The 22,011-nt window shown below is 25.9% G+C and overlaps 1 protein-coding gene across 1 annotated transcript; it reads left to right on the forward strand.

Annotated features, from left to right (window-relative positions):
* Positions 1-419: 419 nt before the first annotated feature.
* Positions 420-20,449, forward strand: LOC135923918 (superoxide dismutase [Cu-Zn]-like). Its single transcript, XM_065458927.1, has 7 exons — positions 420-476; positions 521-596; positions 19,514-19,607; positions 19,656-19,725; positions 19,769-19,892; positions 19,962-20,059; positions 20,305-20,449. The coding sequence occupies exons 2-7, from the start codon at positions 528-530 to the stop codon at positions 20,315-20,317; spliced, it is 468 nt and encodes a 155-aa protein (XP_065314999.1). The 5' UTR covers positions 420-476; positions 521-527; the 3' UTR covers positions 20,318-20,449.
* Positions 20,450-22,011: the final 1,562 nt, after the last annotated feature.

Genomic DNA, 22,011 nt, shown 5'->3' on the forward strand with positions numbered 1-22,011 from the left:
CTTTTTATTAGGATCGAAAGCAATCTAAGGAGATATCATTTTTAAGGCCGAGTTTCTAAAAGGAGACTGTAAAAGAGAGGATAAATGTACGGCTCTAAAAATGGGTGTTGACAAACTACAATTATTTCGTTGGGGGTAGGGGGGGGGGCTATGTTAAAAAATATCTGACCACGCATATTAATCTTTCTTGTATTTATGATTTTAGTTTTTAGATTAGGTATTATATAAGCATTTTTAGTGTTTTAAATTATATATAATGATTTATTTTAAAAATCAAACTTTTAAAAATTTTGTTGTTTGAAAATTAACTAAAAAATTTAACAATTTATAAGAAAGTAAATAAAATATTCAAGGTTCATCAAATTAGGTTATTTTCAAATTCATGATGATTATCATTTTATAATAGAAATAAATATGCATAGTAAAATAAATAAATAACAAAAAATATAATATTAACGTTTATATTACCAAATTAGGTGAAATTTTTTTTTTCTAAATTCTTAATTAAATTAAATTATAGAACATAAATGACAACAATTATAGCTTTCTGCATATTAGCTGGAGCGCTCAAAGGACGAATAAATTTCAAACAAATAGTAAGAATATATTCTTTTTATGCTTGTTCTATTTCCTACTTTAATTGAAAATCATCCTATTTTTATTTATATTTTAAACACAAAATGTATATCGATATTTCTTTTATCATTCATATTAAAGATTATGCCCGGCCCGTCCAAAATCTCGGTTCGCCAGCCATGCCAGAAATTTTTGAAAAAATTATAAGAGGCCTAGCTGGGGCAAAATTTTTAACGGATCTAGCAGCAAAATTCGTTCATAAAAAATTTTCAGGCTTGGCCGGATAATTTATGCCTAATCTCTGTTTTTTTGTAAAATTTTAATAGGCCCTGGGTATTAAAATTCTGATATCTTTTATTTGAAATAAACAATATGCTTATATCTTCATCATATGCGTATCCAGAATTTTGTTCAGAGGAGGGTGAGATCTTTAGGTCGACTTATTGTAGGCATTGGCTATATTGGATTTTTATAAATAATTTTGAGTTTTAATTTTGTTTTATAATGTTTTTTTTTTAAATTTATTTGTTATTTTAAAAAGTTAATAACGTTTACTAATTTTTCTTTCAAATTCTTCCTTATCATTTGGAGAGAGGGAGGTAGGGGGGTCATTAGCTTAAAATGATATTATAGAAACCAGGTAAATTTGCAATGGAAATTTTTTCCCTCCCCCTTGGCAACGCCCCTGATATTTATATTTAAGATCTGTCTATATAAAATCCATATCTATAAAAAAGATATCTTAAATTCACAAAAAATACAATATAGATATCAAACACAATATTTATAAAGCGTTTGTTAAAAAAGAGAGCCATGGAGGAGAGATATAAGTGACTTATAGGGTTTGCCTTTGTTTTCGCACAGAATTCCTATCAAGAAAACATAAAATATGTTAACAAAATTTTTATATTTTGTTATCATTCAATTCGAACATCATATAAAAAAATACTAAAAAAAATGTCAAAACCTCATCGTTCTTTCCACAAAATTCTCATTCAACAAACATTTATTTTTTTTAAAAAAATTTCACAATAAACTTATAATTTATTTATTAAAAGTTCTCTAAAAAATTATTTAAAAAATTATTTAATACATTTATTAGCTTAAATAATTTTGTGCAACATTGGTCTTACATAAAAATATATTATAAAATAGAAACAATCTATTTTTTTTTAAAAAAAATAAGTATATCTATAAACTTATTGAATAAAAATTAGGTTCTGATATTTTTTAGAGAAGATTACTCAAATATTCTTATTTTTTATGTACATGTATAATTTTGCCTTATAAGATTTGGTTAGTAATATAGAATATAAAATGACTAATTTTCTTTTCTAAAATAACCATCAATGTGTCATGTTAAAACACTAAAAAGAAATGTGTTCATTGATATAAAAAATATCAATTAAAAAACTATAAATCGCAGTGCACAATTAGTTGGAACCTGGAAAGAACTAGTGTTGTTAAAAGTTACTTTTGAAACATAACTAGTTACAGTTGCTAGTTACATTGGTAAAAATATAACTAGTTATTAATTTCAGTTATATTTCAAAAGTAACTAGTTACATTATAAGTTACTTTATACATCATTCATATCGCATTATTTATATACGTATTTATTTAATATAAAAAAATTAGTACATACAAATTATAATCAATTATTTTAAAAAAATGCAATTTATTTATATAAAAAAATAATTAAGCCGAAAAAAAATATTGGAAGATAGAATATATTTATATTACACGAAATAAAAATATATATATTTGCATTGAAAAAAAAGTATATATTTATTTTTCATAAAAATTAGAGTTTAATAATGTTTATTTGTTTTTAACAACAAATTGATATCCAAAGTTTTACTAAGAGACACGCTCGTTTCTCTCCAAACATGAGCTTACCTAGACTGAATACGCTCTACAGGAGCACTTGGACAACATTATATTTAATAATAAGTAATTTTAAATTTGGGAAATCATCATATAAAGATAATGTGTTATTATTGGATTTCATAAAATTTTCTATAAGTTTATTATCAACAATATTTTGCCGCTTTAATCAAAAATTCCAACTACATCAATGGTTTCGCACATGATTCATTTGTGAAAGGTATTTGATTAACCTCTTGTTAAAGGAAATGATATTTGATATCTCCATTATATGTTTTTCTTCCATAGTTTTTGTCTTTCCTTATTAGTAATTAAAGATTACTAATTTAGTATTTTATACAAAAATTATTTAATTCTAAAATAATCGTCTTTGTTTTTCCTTATACTAAGTTTTATGATCTAATTTTTAAAAAAAATACATTTATTACTTATGAAATTTTAGAGTATAAATATTGCCAACAATTTGAGGACAAAATATGGAATATATTGTGCTAAATTTGTAAAGAAATATAATATTAAATAATAGGTTTTACTTGGATTTGGTTACAAAACTATAAAACTCAACAATGTAACAATTTAAGAAAAGAAAATCTATTTGGACGGTAAATTATATTATTGTTGCATATAATTTGCGAATACAATCAGACATTTTAACAAAATTTTAAATTAATAAATTTAATTTAAAATTATTACACCCTTGATTCGGACTGCCTACCTGAAAATTTTGTTATAATGGACAAAGCTAGCTTTACCCACATAGGTTCATTCATTGGAGGTGAAAGTGCTATATTTCATTTCAGAGATAAATTTTTTCCAAATACAATAGAATGAAAAATATTTAAAATCATTTACCTGCTCATCATGCTTTTTATTTATTTAAATTTTTTTTATTTATTCCTAAAATTTTATACGCCTTTCGTTTGTCAGCAATTCATGTCCCCTGAAATATTACTAGAACTTGGAGTTATTATATACTCTCGAGTCTTTTTTGAATAAAAAATTCTCAGCACTCTCCTGGATGCAAGTTGTCCTTCCACCAAAGCTAGGTATATGGGTATCCATTCACCCATATCCTTAAGCATTTCAACCTTTTAATCCTTAATTGCTAAATTTCAATACACACTTGGAGACTTGGATACTATCGATCCACATCATACTGTAGCATTAAATGGAGAAAAATGCTCTATGTCGCTCATATCCAAATTCCATAAAACAAAGAGACTGGAATTTACCATGATACAGCATTGCGTCGATTATATTGTTCAAAGAAAATCTCCATCGCTCTTTCTCCACATAAACCCAACCACGAGTATACAGAATGACAACAATACGACTCTTTTGCTGGATCAAATAATTCCAGCCACAGCCATATGTCACCTTGGTTACCAATGGTCATAAACAATACCTAGTTCTAATTTAGACTTGTTTATTAACCAACGAAGAACTTAAAATAGTTATAGGTCTTCGTTTAGGCTGTGAAATCGCAACACCGACATCATGTGTCCATTGTGATACTCATATCGATAGCCTAGGACACCGACACCCCCCCCCCATCACACTGTCGTTTTTCAAAAGGCAGATTGCCCAGGCACTATGTCATCAATTCGATTAAGACCTGATGGAATGACGCTAGTCTCTTAGAACCAAGGTACCCCTCTCTTAGGATTATACATGTGTAGATCGTTTTGTCAGATCTTTTTCTGTCAACTCCATCACGAAAGCTGAAAATACAAAATCAAATAAATATAGCTACCTTAATAATCTTTTGTTTGTTTCGGTAGTCTCAGACACCTGTGAATCATTTGGACCCCAAGCCTTAAAATTATTCAAAACAGACAAAGGTTACATTTTATCAGTGATTCAAAAGGCTTCTACCTACGACAAAGAATATTATCTATACATGGGTCATTAAGCCCCGTCAACCAAACCTATATATTATTTATTTATTTTAATTTCTCTTCTTTTAATTATATATTTTTATATAGAATATAGATTTAGTATGTTGATTATAATTTTAATATTCTTTTAATAAATAGTTATATTTTTAAAACAAACATATTAATAAAATTAATTATTTGAATATATTTAGATTTATATACATACATATTTTTTAAAGTAACTAGTTACTTTTGGCAGTTAGATTTCAAAAAATATAACTGATTACAGTTACTAGTTACAATTTTTAAAATATAACTAGTTACTTTAACAACACTAGAAAGAACATATTTTAATTTAACATTTTTATAAAATTATTGCATAATATTCATTCCCCTTTTAAATCGATAGATATCAGTTGAAGATAGTAAAAGATATTCTCATTTAAAGGAATATATAAATCCTTGCTTAACCATGAATGACGCCCATTAATTATTAAATAACAATATATAAAAAAAATCATACGTAAATATTATTAGCATTTAATTAATTTTTAAGATTATTTTATTATACACTATACTACGCACAAAATCATTTTATGCAAATAAATTTATTTAGAATTTTTTAATGAATAAATTATAAGTTTATAATGTAAAAAAAATTTTTTTTTAATAAATGTTCGTTTTTGGTGAATTTGTTTAAAATAAGGATAAAAATAGGGGTATGATATTTTTTTTATAACAAAATATAAAAAAATGTTGTTTACTTATTTTGGGTTCCCATAATAAGAGTTTTTATATGAAAACAACGGCAAACCCTATGATTGACATTGGGAAAAAATTATATATAGATATAGAATATTCATACAAAAAAATTTTACAGGTAGTGGCGAACATTTTGTTAAATTTTTATTGGCTGTGCCGGACAAATTTTAAAGAATTTATAACATGTCGGGCAGTGCTACTTTTTTAAAAAATTGTAATATCGGACTGGGCAAATATAATAAAAATTATAACTTATCGGGCCTGGTAAAAATTTAATCTACCAAGCTGGGAAACTTGTGCGAAAATTCGTAACGGGCAGGGCATTGTTAACCTCTAATTCACATTGCATATGAAATTTATATAAGCAATTAAGTTTCCTTTTATCAAATTAACTAATGTTGTTAAATTTGTTCGTTTTGAGCCTGTTTTTAAAAAAAGGCTAACTCAATATTTTATCCAGAAAAATATTATGCTATTCATAAAATTAGCTCATAGATGGCACAAAGGTTTGAGTATCTATTAATGAAATTTCGAAGAGTAGTCAATAATTTATGACTATAATATTGAGTTAGCCGTTTTAAAATCGGCTCAAAGGGAGCCGTTTAACAACACTCCCAAGAAAATACTAGTCTTATGGAAATATGTGAAAAAAGTTACATTAATATTTTTAAATTTATTACAGAGTAGGTAAACAAAGGATTTATATTTTATATATATAAATATAATAACTAAAAAAAATAGATAACTTTATAATTAAATCATCATATTATAAATTATTTTTATGGTAAATTATTGTTATAAATTAAATGATTCTATGCCCGCTTACCGGGGTGGTTTTGAATTTTTGCCCCCCCCCCTTCCTACTGGCAATTGCGTGCTTTCTTTCATCTCGAATATCCTTTAACGATTCTATTTCTTCGCTTATCGAGTTGGATGATCCTCTTTTATCTTCAGCTAAACAAGAGTGGCTTACCCTAGCTATCTAAGGATCCGAGCAGCAAGAGCTTCCTGGTCCCTATGATTCAATGCGCATTTGAAAATCTTTGTCTGTGTCCCGATCTAACTAACCTTCAACTGCTCAGAAACGCAAAAAAATAATTCTAACGGCCATGAATGACTAGACGCGATTCCGAGTGGTAAAAAGGAAACGATACTCACAGACGATGAGTTTCAAACTGCCATTGGCCATAGACTTGGTTGCCTTATCCCTACTGTGGACACCTGTGCTGCCTGTTGCAAACAGGTTGATCCCTTCATTGTTTTTCTTGTCTCAAAGTCATTGGCGTTTTCTGAGGCACGACAACCATAATAGGTTAATCGGCAAAGCTTTAATTTCGGCCGGATTCCCCAATAGTTTGGAGCCATTAGGTCTCCTAAATGCGAATTGTAAGCGTCCCGACGGCATGTGTGACGTCTTGTCACGGCGGCAAAAGACTTGTCTAGGATGTTACCGACCCCTTGGAACTCCAAGAAGTTAATAAGTTTAATAAATATAGATTTATCCCTAATTCTTTTATCGGTCCCCAATCCCTAAATTTCTTAAATCAATTTATTGTAAATTTTTTCTCGCGAAACATAATTCAAATTTTATTATAATACAATTTAACCTAAATATATATTTTTTTTATGTATTAAAATATAAATTAAATATTATATTATATTAAAAGAAAGTATAATCATATTTAATTAACCTTCACTTATAAATAATATGATAATTTTCTATTTTGGAGGTTAAAGAGAGAAATTAAAAATCTGTATAAAATTAACAATAAACGTATCGATCAACTGAGAGTTTTATAATTGATCAGATTATATTCAGATTTTTGATAAATAATATGGGAAAAAAATTCAAATATTTACAAATATAAAAATGCCATTAAAATATTTTATAGATTTCCTCCCACTCTGATTAATTTTTTTTAGCTTAAAAAATCATGAACACTAAATTTTTATTTTAAATCATTATTTTAATCTTAATTTATAAATAAATTTAACCCAAATTATTAATAATTAAAATATATAGTATACGATTTAAGATATGTAACTATGAAATTATCACATACTTTGTTAAAATATATTTATTTTTGCGCGGCTATATTAAATGTGTTACTCCTTCCTTTACCATTATAATAGTTACTATTCTTTATAGAATTAAATTAATAACTGACAATATTAAATCGATTCTCATTTGCAAACTCTTATTTATTCATAAAATAATCCTTTATTCAAAATCCTTTTGATGCTCTCTTTTGACAAACGGTTTTTATACATAATTATTTGGAATAAAATTGGGCGAAATTTATGAAAAGTATCCTAAATATTATTTTGTAAATTAAGAAAAAGTCGTTTAATGAATTTCGTTTCGATGATTAAAGTGGTATAGAGATATAAAAATATTAGTTATAAAATATCCATTTCCTTATTAGTCGCCCAAATGATGAATTTGTACAAAAGCGATTCAGCAATTGGAAAAATGCGTTAGCTGCAGACTGCCATAAAATAAAGCTCATTTAAATTCAATAACTATATCATGAGAAATATCTTAATATAAAGGATACTGAGATAACAACAATTCTGGTAGAAAATTAACCGTAATCTTTAATATCTTAAATCTATATTTGATTTGATGCTATATTTAAATTCAATAACAATATAATGATAAATATCTTAAAATAAAGGATACTAAAATAAAAACAATTCTGGTAGCAAATTAACCTTAATCTTTAATATCTTAAATCAATATTTGATTTGATGCTACTTCTTAGCCTACAGGAGCTACCTTTTCATAGGACAGGTTCAACAAAAATTACGGATGCCGCAAAAGCTGTAAACATTATTTTACTGAACTATTTATGGCAATGTTTTCATAAACCATCCAAAAAGATCTTTTAAATAAAATAAATATCCAGAATGCACAATATCATCACCTCAAATTCAAAATGAAGTCTAATCTATGGCAGATATGATGCTGAAATATATCTCTGAAAAATATAAAAAATTGTCTTTAGGCTGATGAGACAAGATATGCCTCAGGTTAAACCTGAGCATAATTATTTGTTATATTTTTTGTGCATAAATTTAATAAAATCCAGTAGGTCTCATTAATTTACAATGTCTTCCTGCTGAAAGCATTTTTAATTATTAAAGTATGTTAATGAATTAAATATTAATTTATCGAATGCAATAAGCCAGGCATATGATGGTGCAAACGTCATTTGACCGAAATGGAGGAATACAAACCCTGCTTCAAAAAAAAATTAATAAAAAATAGCCTTGATATAATATTTTTTTGATTTATCTAATGCATTATATAATTTTTTTAAGCTTTTGTCTCCTATAAATATGCAGGCCATATTCTTAAAAGACTTTTAGACTAATGGTCTGGTCAGTTAGAAACATCTCGTATTAGTTATGGGAATTGTGAGGCTATTGATGAAGTATTGTTTTACTCTTCTAATAGAACTTTTAACTCAGAGGTATCCCCTCATAATTCAGTTGAAGCCTCGGGTCTTATCCCAATTCGTTAATATAAACTCAAATATATTGGCCATTATCATTTATGAAGTAGATCCACTAAATAAATATCTACAGTCAGTAAGTACCATTAGAGTGGAAATTCCACAATTAATATATTAAAAAATAAAAAAATGATAATTCTTTTGATTAAGAAATTTGGCTGAAAAACTTATATCAATATTTAAAATCATATCCCTCAAAAATCATCAAAGTTACTTCGCTTACAAATCTTTAAGATTTTTTAGGCGATACCAAATTGCAATATGATTGTGAAAAGGACTACAATTAGAGTTCTTTAAAAAAGAATTATAAAATTATTGTAGATCATTTTTTAGATAGATTTACATAAGATGATTATAATTTTCTATCATGTCATTGTCCCTCTTAACCCTGATTATTTTATATCAGATAAAATGACCTCATTAGAATTATTATAAAACATAAATGTGGAAATAATACATAATGAAAAGAAGTATCAAGATTATTAGCTGCAAATAAAAGAAACACATAATTTTAAAAGTAAAAAAATATCATTCTTGCATTTAAAGAATTGTATAAATGCTACTCTGCAGCCATCATCATTGGGACATCAACAGCTTTTGCGAGGTCATTTTCTGCTAAAAAAAGTTCTATCGAGCACTAGATGATCGATGAAAGATCGAGGTAAAATTTTGTATTATAATGACGTATGAAGAAAAATAACACATGATTTAGCATTTGATTCATTTATGTTAAAATTATAAAAATTAATAATTGTCAAGTATTATTTTGTATTCATATTTACAATCACAAATTTTAATAGAAAAGCAAAAAATTTCTATGAGTGCCTAACTATTTGTTATTTCAAAAAAATATTGACCCCTCTAAGTAAGCAGTTGGATCCCCAGAAAGGAATTCCGGCTGCCCTGGATCAAACTATGATATAGAAAAATCAATTCATATAAACAAAATATTTGTTCATTTTTTGATAGATATAATTTCCAATTAAAAATTTAATTGATGATAACCGACTTGTCAATAATCATTAAAAATGATATTCAAAAATATTTTACATTTTTATTCTAAAAATATAAAATTAAAAAGCACAGAATCGTAGTGGTAAAATCGCCAAGTATAAAATTCTCTTTTAAAAATTTGAAACACTCTAGTGACCTCTTTTAATATTAATTAATTAGGAAAATAAATAAAATACATGAAAAATGATGAAAATACATAGCAACAAATGCTAGATTCACCCTCCATTGAAAGATCGGTAGGTCACTAAAACTAGGGGAAATTTTTGATATTATTTTTTATTTATTTTTTTTTTATTAAAAAATATTATATACATGCGAGCGTGTATTGGTGGAAATTTTTTGATGTATAATAATAATTCATTTGCCTAACTTTTGTGAAATTTTTCATAATAAATTACATTGGCTTATATAATTGTTTTCCCCATTGAATTCGCGTAATTTTCGAGATTAAAAAATATTTTTTTAAATTTTAAATAGTCGTGTATTATATTAGATTCTACTTAGTTAAGACTATAAAATCAAATACTATATATTTGAGCAATTTATTTGAATAAACAAAATATAGGGTTTGACTAAACTGCAAATGCTAAGGTAAACTGCAAATGCTAAGGTAAACTGATGCTTAGGTAAAAATTTTTGATATATATTCTATTAATAGGAGTAAGATTCATTTTCTTATGATATGTATAACTTATATATTAGATATAATCAATAAAAAATAAATAGATATTAATAGTTGTATTTCCTTTTATCTTAATAAATAGTTTAAATCCTTTAATATAAATAAATTAAAAATAACTATATTTACATTTTAAATTTCATTAATATTAAATCCGCAAGTTGGCGTATTATTATTTTAAGAAAAAAAATTGCAAATTTTCTTTGTTTTAGTACATTTTAAAATCATATTATATTATTATTTATAAAGGTGTTTCACATGTTTGACTAAGCTGCAAATGCCAAGGTAAATTGCAAATGCTTAGGTAAAAATTTTTGACATATTCTCTATTAATTGGAGTGAGTTCATTTTCTTATATGAATATCATATAAAAATTATATTATTAGATATAATCAATAATAAATGAATAAACATTAATAGTTGTATTTTCTTTTATCCCATAATAAATAGTTTAAATCTAATATAATTATATTAAAAAAAGTATTATAATAACTTTTTAAATTATAATAATATAAAATCCGCCAGTTTATTATTATTTAATTTTTTTTCATGAAATAATAATACGCCAACTTGCGGATTTAATATCAATGAAATTTATAAATGTAATTATAATTATTTTTAATTTAATTATACCAAAGGATTTAAACTCTTTATTATGAGATAAAAGGAAATACAACTATTAATGTTTATTCATTTATTATTGAATATATTTATTTATAAGTTATCTATAGAATAAGAAAATGAACCTCGCTCCAATTAAGAAAGAATATAACAAAGAATTTTACCTAAGTATATGCAGTTTACCTTGGCATTTGCAGTTTATCTTAGCATTTCTAGTTTTGTCAAACCTCAAAATATATAAACAATTAAATATAGATAGATATAATTTTAAGGAAAAATAAAAATTGTTATGTATAAATTTATATCATTTAAAAATTTAATTGACATATGTTTAATATTACGAAAATAAGAATATTCACATATATATAAATGGCAAGAAGATTTTCTTCCTATTCTGGAGATGCTCGCCTCAAGATCTCTCCATAAAAGCTCAATACGTTAAGCATGGGTCTATCTATCATTTGGATCTATTAAGTTTCTGCTGTGATTGATCGAGTAATGATCATTTCTATTTTCATTAAAATTGTTATAACTTGAAAAATATTAAATTTTAAGATTTATCAATATTTAATTTACCCCTTCCATTTATCCGTCATTATAGATAAATCAGAATATACGTGCTTACTAGTTATATCCAGAAGACTCTAACAGTTTCAGCAATAAAAATTTCACATCATTCCTGTATGCCAGAAAATTTTTCTAAAGATTGCATGCCTAAAAAAACTTATTTACAAATTTTACCATTTTTCAATAGTACTTTGTGCCAACTCTATTTAACTAAAACTGTCACTTATAGAAGCCTGGACACAAAAATATAAAATAGATTGATAAATTTGTTCACATGAAGATTAATATTTTCAAATATAGTGCTTAATTAATAAAATTTAAAAATTAATATAATATTAAACCCCTCCATATAGAATAGCTGCTTGAACATGAAATCTTCCTCTATAAGATGCATTTTTCTCCAATTTCATGCTACTATAACAACAATGGTTCCTGTATGTAAAATTATGAGATAAAATTTATGACCCATAAAAATGAGGAAAAAAATATTATACCTCTTAAATTAATATTTATTAATTAAAAGTCTTCTACTCATGGCCACAATATAATACACCAATTGTTACACGAATGCATATTTATTATTTTTTTATAAAATTAAATATAAATAATTAAATAAAAAATAATAATATTAAAAATAAATAAATATAATAATAATATTTATAAAAATATATATATATATATAAATAAAAAATAATAATATTTAAAAAATATAAAAAAATAAAAAAAAAATAATAATACCCTAGTTTCAGTTAATTACCGAAAGTTCATAATTTTTTTTATCGTGAATGAAATTTATATATCCATAATATGTAACCACAACACCCTCATCTTTAACACGCCAAGCGCCCTGATATTCAAAAAAATAAATATCATAATATAATATAATATAAATGAGTTGCGCATAGAATTTATTTTTTAAAAAAGATTCACATGTTAACATTTGTTGTCAGTCCAATTGTTTCTTAGCGAGTTGCTAAAAATCATAGAACGGATATATATAAGCATTATATGAAACATCGCCCATATATATCATTATTTGATTAAACATCAAGACTGGGGCCTGATATTTCCTCCATTTTTAGAGATTTTTTTAAAAATTCAGTTTAAATAGATTTTACTTCCGCATCTAAAATATCAATTTCAAATTTACTTTAAAAATTTTCTAGGATATATAAGCGAGATTCAAAATTTTTCGCTGTTTCATTCATTGCGATTTAGAATGGGAACCATTGTTTTGGTCTCTAATCATGGAAAAATCCCGTCTCATTATCAAAAATTTATTATTATATAAATGACAAATTTAAGAACAGAGGGTATCTTTTCTTACAATTTTATTTTCATTTAGCTCTTTCATTCCTTTTCTTTAAATAGTTATATATTTTTTTTAAAAATTTTATATCTTAAGGATATTTCCAAACTCAAAAAATAATAAAAGGTATGCAAACATCATTTGTACAGTAGATAGGTATGCAGGCGCTTAGCTTGCAATTTTCTACCGGGGGTGGGGGGGGAGGGGTGTGAATTTTTTTTAATATTGAATTAATTTTTTTTGAAACATAAAAATTTATTAAAACTAATCAATATGAAATTTATTAAAACCAATCATATCAAAAATGACCATTTCCAAAGCAATTATATAAAATATAGGAAAATACAAAATATTTAAGAGCGAATATAATATTGTTAAAAAATATTATAGCTATAATATTTAAATCACAGTAAAATATAGAATTAAAAATTTTATGATGAATTAAAAATTTAATCAAAATATCTATCATAAATGAAAATTTAATATTGCGATTGCACCAATTTTTCAATAAATTTTGAATTAAATCTCGATGTATATTAAGTAAAACTAGTCCAATCGATCGATTTTAAGATGTTGTACCAGTATGAAGAAAAGATTTTCATTTGTGTTTCTTATTTGTATTGTTACCAAAACAAACAGTTATTTTATATATCTGGAAAAAACTCCAAAATATATTATAAAGTAAGCTTATGGTGTTTCTTGGAGGATTATCGACTAAAATTAATCTTTCATGCCAAGATTTAAATTCTAAATTTAGTGGGTCTTCACATATATTTATATATTTTGAATTTTGCTAAATACTTATATTTTTCAATATCAAGATTTTTATATCCTCAAAAGTAAATATAGATTATAGTATTTGAAGATTGGATATAGCCACTTGATGAATCACAACTCGTTTATTTATTGAGTCAAAAATATATCTAAAAATGGAATAACAATGATTATTGTAGTGTATTCCTTAATTGAGTTCACGTTAATATTAGAACTATTTGTCGAGGTGTGAATCTCAAAATTATAAAATTTTGTTTTTCTCAACAAACATATAAACTCGTGAAATGATCCATATTAAATTACAGTTTTTTAGGATATAATATAATAATATTCGCTATTCTCATAGCCTCAACCAAATCCTTATCTTTTTTGAAAAACATTGCATAAAATTGTTTTGTAACCATTAGCATGGCCGGGCTCTGATTTTTTTTAAAATATTGCCCGGCTCGGTGCGGGTTTTTTATTTACAGGCCGGTGTAGGATTGTGAAAAAAATACCCTTTGTAGCTTCAATACCGTATTGATATTAGCATTATAGATTCAATACGATAGTGATATTTTGGTATTGTAGAATCAATATCGTATTGATTTTTAAGAGATGTTTTCATCGCTTCAAATAAATATTGGCGGCCATTAAAATTGTAAAATATTTATTAATATATATTTATTCATCGCTTCGAATATATTGGCGGCCATTAAAATTGTAAAATATTTATTATTATATATTCATAGCTTCAAAAATATTGGACTCATTTTTGATTTGTAAAAAATTTATTAATAGATTAGTTTTAAATATATTTAAATGATTATAAAAATGATTTTCTATTCATTTATATAATTTTTTCAGGGAAATTTTACAATTCTTGAAATCTTATATAATTTTTATTTGTTTACTCATTATTTGTAATAATTTTCTTCTTATGGTTAAAATTATATTGTTTATTCAACTCCATCCTGCAGAAAATTCTAAATAAATACAATGTATACAAGTTTTCTTCATTTGCCATCATATTATTGGGATCTCGCCTTTAAATTTTAATAGACAAAAGCGCAAGCTAATATTAGACAAATGAGGGTTTCTGTTACGTCAAAGGATCTCAATCAATATCTATAGCTCTGTTTATGTTTTAATCGATTCCTTGGCTTCGTCATTTTATTTTTTAGATGCATAAATAATTATATTTTTAGCTGATTAAAATTTAACACTAATATTTATGACATACAAAAATTTTTATGTAGAAATTTATAAAATAAAATTTAAAATCAAATCTTAATGTTTTAAATTACTCTTTTTAACTGAAACAACTATTTTTCTTTGTATATGTCGTGATTTTTAAAGAGATCAAAACTATCCGGGATCATCACGGGTTTTAAAGGAATCTACTAAAAAATTAAGGTTTTAAGTTAAGGAATGATAATAAAGTACTATCACGATTTAATCGTGATAAAGAAGAATCTTATTTTAAAAAGCGTTTTATACACGTTTCGTTTCGTTTTATTTCCTTTTATTTTTATTGTTATTTATTAATTTTCAATGTTGTTTTTTTTGGCCTTATAAAATAAGATATGTCTAATATAGAATATCAATCGATAGCTAATCAAAAGATCTATTCAACTGGAGGTCACCCCCTTAATGGGTGAGTCTAGGTCTGGGGGGGGGGGGTGGAAGGGTGAGGAATATTTTTATCAAAATAAAATATCGATATGGGTATCAAATAATAGATAACTTTAATATCTTTTGACTGAAAGTCTTCATTCTTGGTCTTGATGGGTATGATTTTGTCTGGGAGGACGATAGAAGGGGGAAGGATGGGGGCAAAAAAATATTTTTTTCTGATATGGGTATCAAATAAAAGGTAATTAAAATATTTTTATATTGTAATATAAATAATCACTTATAGAGGGCGGGTTTAGGTCTTGGGGAGTCAGGAATTTTTTTATCAACACAAAATATCGATATGGGTATCAAATAAAAGCTTATTTAAATATCTAAGACCTAGACCCGCCCTCTATGAGTGATTATTATTATTAAAAATTACTTTTATTTGATACCCATATCAAAAAAAATTATTTTTTACACCCCCCCCCCCCCTCCCTCTCAATCCACCATCCAGACCAAGTCATACCCATCAAGACAAAAAATGAATACTTTCAATCTAAAGATATTTGAATTAGCTCTTATTTGATATCTATATAGATATTTTGTGTTGATAAAAATATTCCTGACCCCCCCATGACCTAGACACACCTTCTATGAGTGAATATTATTATTACAAAAAAAATATTTTAATTAGGGGAGACCAGAGTAAAGCGATTGAAGGGGGAACAATGTTAACGCGAATAACTTTTTAATCCTCGAGCACAAAGATTTTAAATTTGGTGTGAAGATGTATTTTTATATCTAGTTTCTTACCTATGTTCATCTTTTAACCTACTTGGTTTTATATATTTTGTCAAAAAACTGTTTTTTACCCATAAAATATAAAAATCATTCTTTAGTATATTTTGCTTTTAGTAAAATATACATAACCTCAGGATTCAAAATTTGGCACACATGTTCTTTAATGTATTAGCTATAAAATAAAATTTATCTGACATCTATAGATATACTAGAAGTCAGGCAATAACGATATTTATAATATATGCCACCTTAAGGTAAAGCTGTTATGGGTAAAATGATTAATATATATAATCACATTAATTTTTTCATTCATTCATTTATTATAATAATGAGAAATTATAAAAGAAAAACCATATTCAGAATAAAGCGGATATACATCATGTATAGGATCTATATACTAGTGAATATACTTGGTGCACGCCCAACTCCTGGTGGGTGATGAAATTGCACTTCGTGCAATTTCTAGGCGTGGTAATGAATGAATATTCAGAGATGTATGTATAAAAGATGAAGCCATAAAATATAAAATAACAAATAATACTTCATTAATTTTTCTGCTAAAAAATATAATATACCTTATACAACGTTAAAAATGGATTAAAAGTTCAGATCATCATAAACAAATATTTACAAATGAAGAAGAATTTAGATCGTGTGACTACATATTAAAAGCAAATTAATATTTGATTTGATTATTAAAATTATGAAATTATTTCAATTTAGCATTACTAATAAAGTTACCAAATTAATATTATTGAATTGAGCATTATTAAAATTATGAAATACAATATATATTTGAATTGAGCATTTTTATTAAAGTTACCAAATTAATATTGATATTTGAATTGAGAATTATTAAAATTAAGAATACAATATATATATTTCAATTGAACATTTTTATTTAAGTTACCAAATTAATATTGATATTTGAATTTAGCATTATTAAAATTATGATATATATCATTTTAAGTCTATAGAACTGGTATTGGTAATTATTAAAATGAAACATGTCCTTATTGTATTGATTAGTTTGTAAATAAAAATCATAAATATATCTTAGATTTGTAATATTTGTTAAATAAAACAATAGATATGTGTCAAATTTTATTTTACCAACGTGCTTATCTATTTTACCCTGAACCCAGGGTAAAATGGCTAAAATGAGTAGTTTGACATAACTAATCATAGCTCCTAGAATATTATAGATAGAGGGCTACACTTTTTTTTTATCTTGTGAATGAGGGATGGGGAGACACATTGATCTATAATTTGTTGTGTACTCTTGTTTAAAATTTTATGGTAAATATGCAAAATGCCTATCATTTTACCCTGGTCTTCCTTACCTTTTATTTGATACCCATATCAAAAAAAATTATTTTTTACACCCCTCCCCCCTCCATCTACCTCCCAGACCAAGTCATACCCATCAAGACCAAGAATGAAGACTTTCAGTCAAAAGATATTAAAGTTATCTATTATTTGATACCCTATTTTGTTTGATAAAAGTGTGATTGACCTCCAATTGAATAGATATTTTGATTAGCTATCGATTGATACCCTATATTAGACATATCTTATTTCATAAGGCCAAAAAAACAACATTGAAAATAAATAAATAACAATTAATTTTAAAAAAATAAAGCAAAACGCGTTTTAAATTAAGATTCTTCTATATCATGGTTCAAACGTGATAATAACGTACAGTTCTTTATCCTTTAAATAATTGAATTCTTAAAGGGATCCCTTTAAAACTCATGATGATCCCGGATAGTTCTGACCCCTTTAAAAATTAAGACATATAGTATAAATTGTATTTTCTTTTTATCACCATTTTACACTTTCTATATTTTCTTTTATTCAGCGACTTTCATTAAAAAAAACTTTTTTTATATTTGATACTTTTTATTTATTTAAAAAATGATAAAACACTAAAATATTAAAACAAGTATAAAAATATGTAAAATTACTAGTGTTAAACTATCTAACTTTAGTCAACTATAAAACAGTGTAGCCATGTATTGAATCAAAAATCTTCCAAATCCATCTTAAAATTGAGACTCAACTTAGAAGCTTAATTTATTTTTTTAGGCTAAATGCTTGACTAAGCCACAATAGAGATGGTCAATAGGTAATTTAACAACACTAAAAATTACTAAATAAATATTATATATTATTAATATCGACTTAATTTAATAATGAATATGTACCTAAAAAACAAATATAATTGTGTTTAAAAATTTCTAGTTGGAGTTTTTGTTTAAGAAATAAGGATTCGCGATTTTCTTTTGCTATGTTAAAATTTTTTAAAAAAATGTGTAGATTGTAAAAAATAGCCATTAGTTAATATGACTATTGGCTGAAATATAAAGTTATTTAATTTTGAATATTTTTTTATTTTTTTATTTTCCCCATAAGTAAGAGGGTTTTAAAAAATTGATGAAGGAAAGGAGAAGACGCAGGTTGCATCCCAGATAAGGGATTTCCCATTGGACCAGGGGGTGCAGGTTAAACGGTCGGGTCTGAAGCCGTCCTGTAATGAGAGGTTGGTAGGTTTAAGGATGTTGGATATTTTAGCCTTATTAAAAGCGTTATGAATGATTTAAAGGTATAATAAAATTTTTATAATAATTTTTAACACTCTTATAAAAAATATATAAATAGAGGTGTAAAAAATCGCAAAATGGGTTGAATTAATAATTTGTTAAATTTTCGTATTTTTTTATTGTAAACGGATTTGTATTAATATTTGCTGGGAATGTTGAAATGGAAGTAAAATACAAATGGATTTCCCAGAGCCCATGTAATTTTGGTCAGAGCGTCTAGTCTTAATTTGGCATCTGTTGACAAATTGGTTGGTTTAAGCAAGTTAGGGAGAGGCTGCGAGATTATCTATTTAAACAAATAAAAACCTTTATATTCAAAGATTGCTACATTTTTTTTCATAATTGCTGAAAGAATATAAATTAAAGTGAAAATAATAATAATGATTATTAGTTTATTTGTGAGTCATTAAGTTTTCTTGTTTATTTTAAATATTTATCGATAGTGTTTGTTTATAAATTAATTAATTTTGAATAAATTGAAAAATATCCTCTTATTTTATGTAATAAATGGTACTTTATTTATATTTTTAGGTATTAAATAAAAATTTAATCATTATGATACCAATTTAATTTTTAACTAAATATATGTTTGTCCAAGCCAGCTACATTTTTATTATATCTTCTAATGCTACTCTTTTACTAAATTTTTGGTTTCAGTTAGATTTAATTCATTTATTAGCATCTCAAATATTTTATATTAACTCCTTATCATACATAGCCAGGGATTTTTTTAAAATATCGATAATTTTATTATTAGTATAAAGAGGCCATTTTCTTATAAATATAACATTCCTGCATCAAAATGCTATGAATGATTAGTGTCGCGTGCTTCCATATTAAGTTGAAATATTGGTTTGATATCTTATAAAAATAATTTAGTTAATATACAAAAGTAAATAAATTAAAATTAAAAAAATTTTTTTTAGGATAATGGAAGTGTTACCTTAGATGGTTATATCAAAGGATTAACCCCAGGATTACATGGTTTTCACGTTCATCAATATGGAAATTTAAGCAGAGGTTTGAAAACGTAAAATTTAGAAAATAAAATATTTTTGCATATTCTAGAATGCCTTGCCTCTGGAATACACTTTAATCCCACTGGTTTGACTCATGGAAGCCCTGATTCCCTTATTAGGTAATTTTTTATCCTATGTTAATATTTTGGATCTTAAATGTAGACATGTAGGGGATTTGGGAAACATCGAAGCAAGTCAAAGCGGAGAAGCTAAAATAAATATAAAAGATAACATAATTAGTTTAGATCCAGCTAGCCGTTTTTCAATCTTAAATCGAGCTATAGTGGTAAAAATTTTAAATCAAACTATCATGAATCCTCAAATAATTTTTCACTTTTATCTTACATCTATTTAGGTTCATAAAAATAAAGACGATTTGGGAAAAGGTGGCAATGAAGAAAGTTTAAAAACAGGAAATGCGGGAGACCGAATTGATTGCTGCATTATCACCAGATAAACAATTTTTTTAATTTATTTTTATTCTGATTAATAAAATATATTAAAGATTGTAAAATATGTAAAATATTTTATAGCATATCATTCTTAGATCCTTTAAAATTAAACTATCATTTTGAGATCAATTATATGATTAATAAGTTATTAACTTTTAAAATATTCGATATTTAATTATTCAAAATTTAAGAAATAAATTAAAATTTTTAAAGATAATTATATAAATTATGAAAAATATCAATTACACAGGGCAAGTGAATTCAGCTTCAAGCAATATGACATCCATTGCCAATTCTATTTTCCTTCTCTTTGTTCTTTTATTATTTACAAAAACATGTGATATATAAACATCGATATTGACCCCAGAAAAATTTATTAAATAACTTTAAATTCAACAAAATGTATAACTATTTATTTTTAATTTGATTATGATGATATTATTATTTTATATAAATCAAAAAATAAAAAAAATTAAATAGAATATTATATAGTTTATTCAAAATAAGTAATTCAAAATTTTATAGTAAATTGAATGCGTAACCAAAATTTGGAGAGGGAGCACCATTGGGTGGGGTTTTTCCTATAAATTTTATTGGGGGGTTCTAAGTAGGGTTGCCAGATTCATTCAAACAAAAAGCGGGAGAATTTAACCATAATTCAAAAAAGATTATAAATAATATTAATTTTTTAAGATCGTATATAATTTTTTTTAATATAAATTGATAGATACTATTTAAAACATCCGCACATATTTTTATTCATATTTTTTAGAAGATTATGTTATTATTAACTCTTTGGAATATGCAGAAACGAGTTATTATTAAATTTTTATTCTTTGTTACATATTCCTTAAAATCTTTACAGGTAAAAAGTTTTTATGGGGGCTTTTCCCGCATAATTCCTATTTTCCCCGCCGGGTTTTATATTAATTTCTTACATTTTTTAATTGAAATTTGCGAACTCTGTCTGAATTTCATATTTTGTCATTTATTATGCATACAAATGAAAGTAAAAAAATACAATACATAAATTCCCTACTCACTAAAATCATTCGAAACTTCCATCAAATCTCCTGCTGAAGAGATCCTTAATCTCCGCTTCAATCATAATTCATGGTTACAAGCATCACTTCTATGCAAGCTCGGGGGTATGGGGTTACACTCACCTCTAACTCTTTCCATTAGTAGATTCATCGCTTCACGTCTTTCATCTGACTCACACATTAGCTAGCTCTCTCACTTTTCTGGCCCCTTATTATCTGAAACCCAAGTTGTCCCAAACACTCCACGTCTCTTCTTATGTTCACAAAGAGATTGGGATACTCTACTTAACCCATCACTTATCTAAAATCGAGCCTTTACGGTGACGATCTCGCAATTTTTCACCAATTGAACCAAGGATCTGATTACGAGTTTATTGAAACCATACCCTCTGCAATGATATCATATTACGTTCCCTCAAATCCGCAGGCATTCTATTTAGACTTGAACCAACCCGGCATTTTAGAACCAATGGAAAGCGTCCTAATGGAATGTCCTTATCATAGAATCAGCTCCTGGTTTGAGACTTCTCCTGCATTGATCCAAACGCACCATCTAACCACAACGTTGACGCCCTCGTTCTTGCAGAATTCCGTAAAATCACCTAATACAGTTTCAAATACTCTTCTCTATTATTCATACCCATCGCCTCCTCCATTCTCACCACCTTCGATAACAAAGTTCTATGTTTTTTTTAAGATTTAGGCAAACGGATTCGTGAAAAACCGATCAGCCTAAGGAATCTCTTTTCTTCAAAGACTTGCTGCCGCCATTATTCGCTCTAACTATCTAAGTTTTATCTCTTCCATTGAATAATCTTCCATGTCTATGCTTTCCTTCTTCCCTTCTCTTTCCTAGTTTACATTCTTTTGACCCTTATCCTTTTTCATAAATTAAATATTTAAATTATAT

Source organism: Gordionus sp. m RMFG-2023, chromosome 2, assembly GCF_954871325.1.
Source record: "Gordionus sp. m RMFG-2023 chromosome 2, tfGorSpeb1-WG-v2, whole genome shotgun sequence".
NCBI classification, from domain to species: Eukaryota; Metazoa; Nematomorpha; class Gordioida; order Chordodea; family Parachordodidae; genus Gordionus; species Gordionus sp. m RMFG-2023.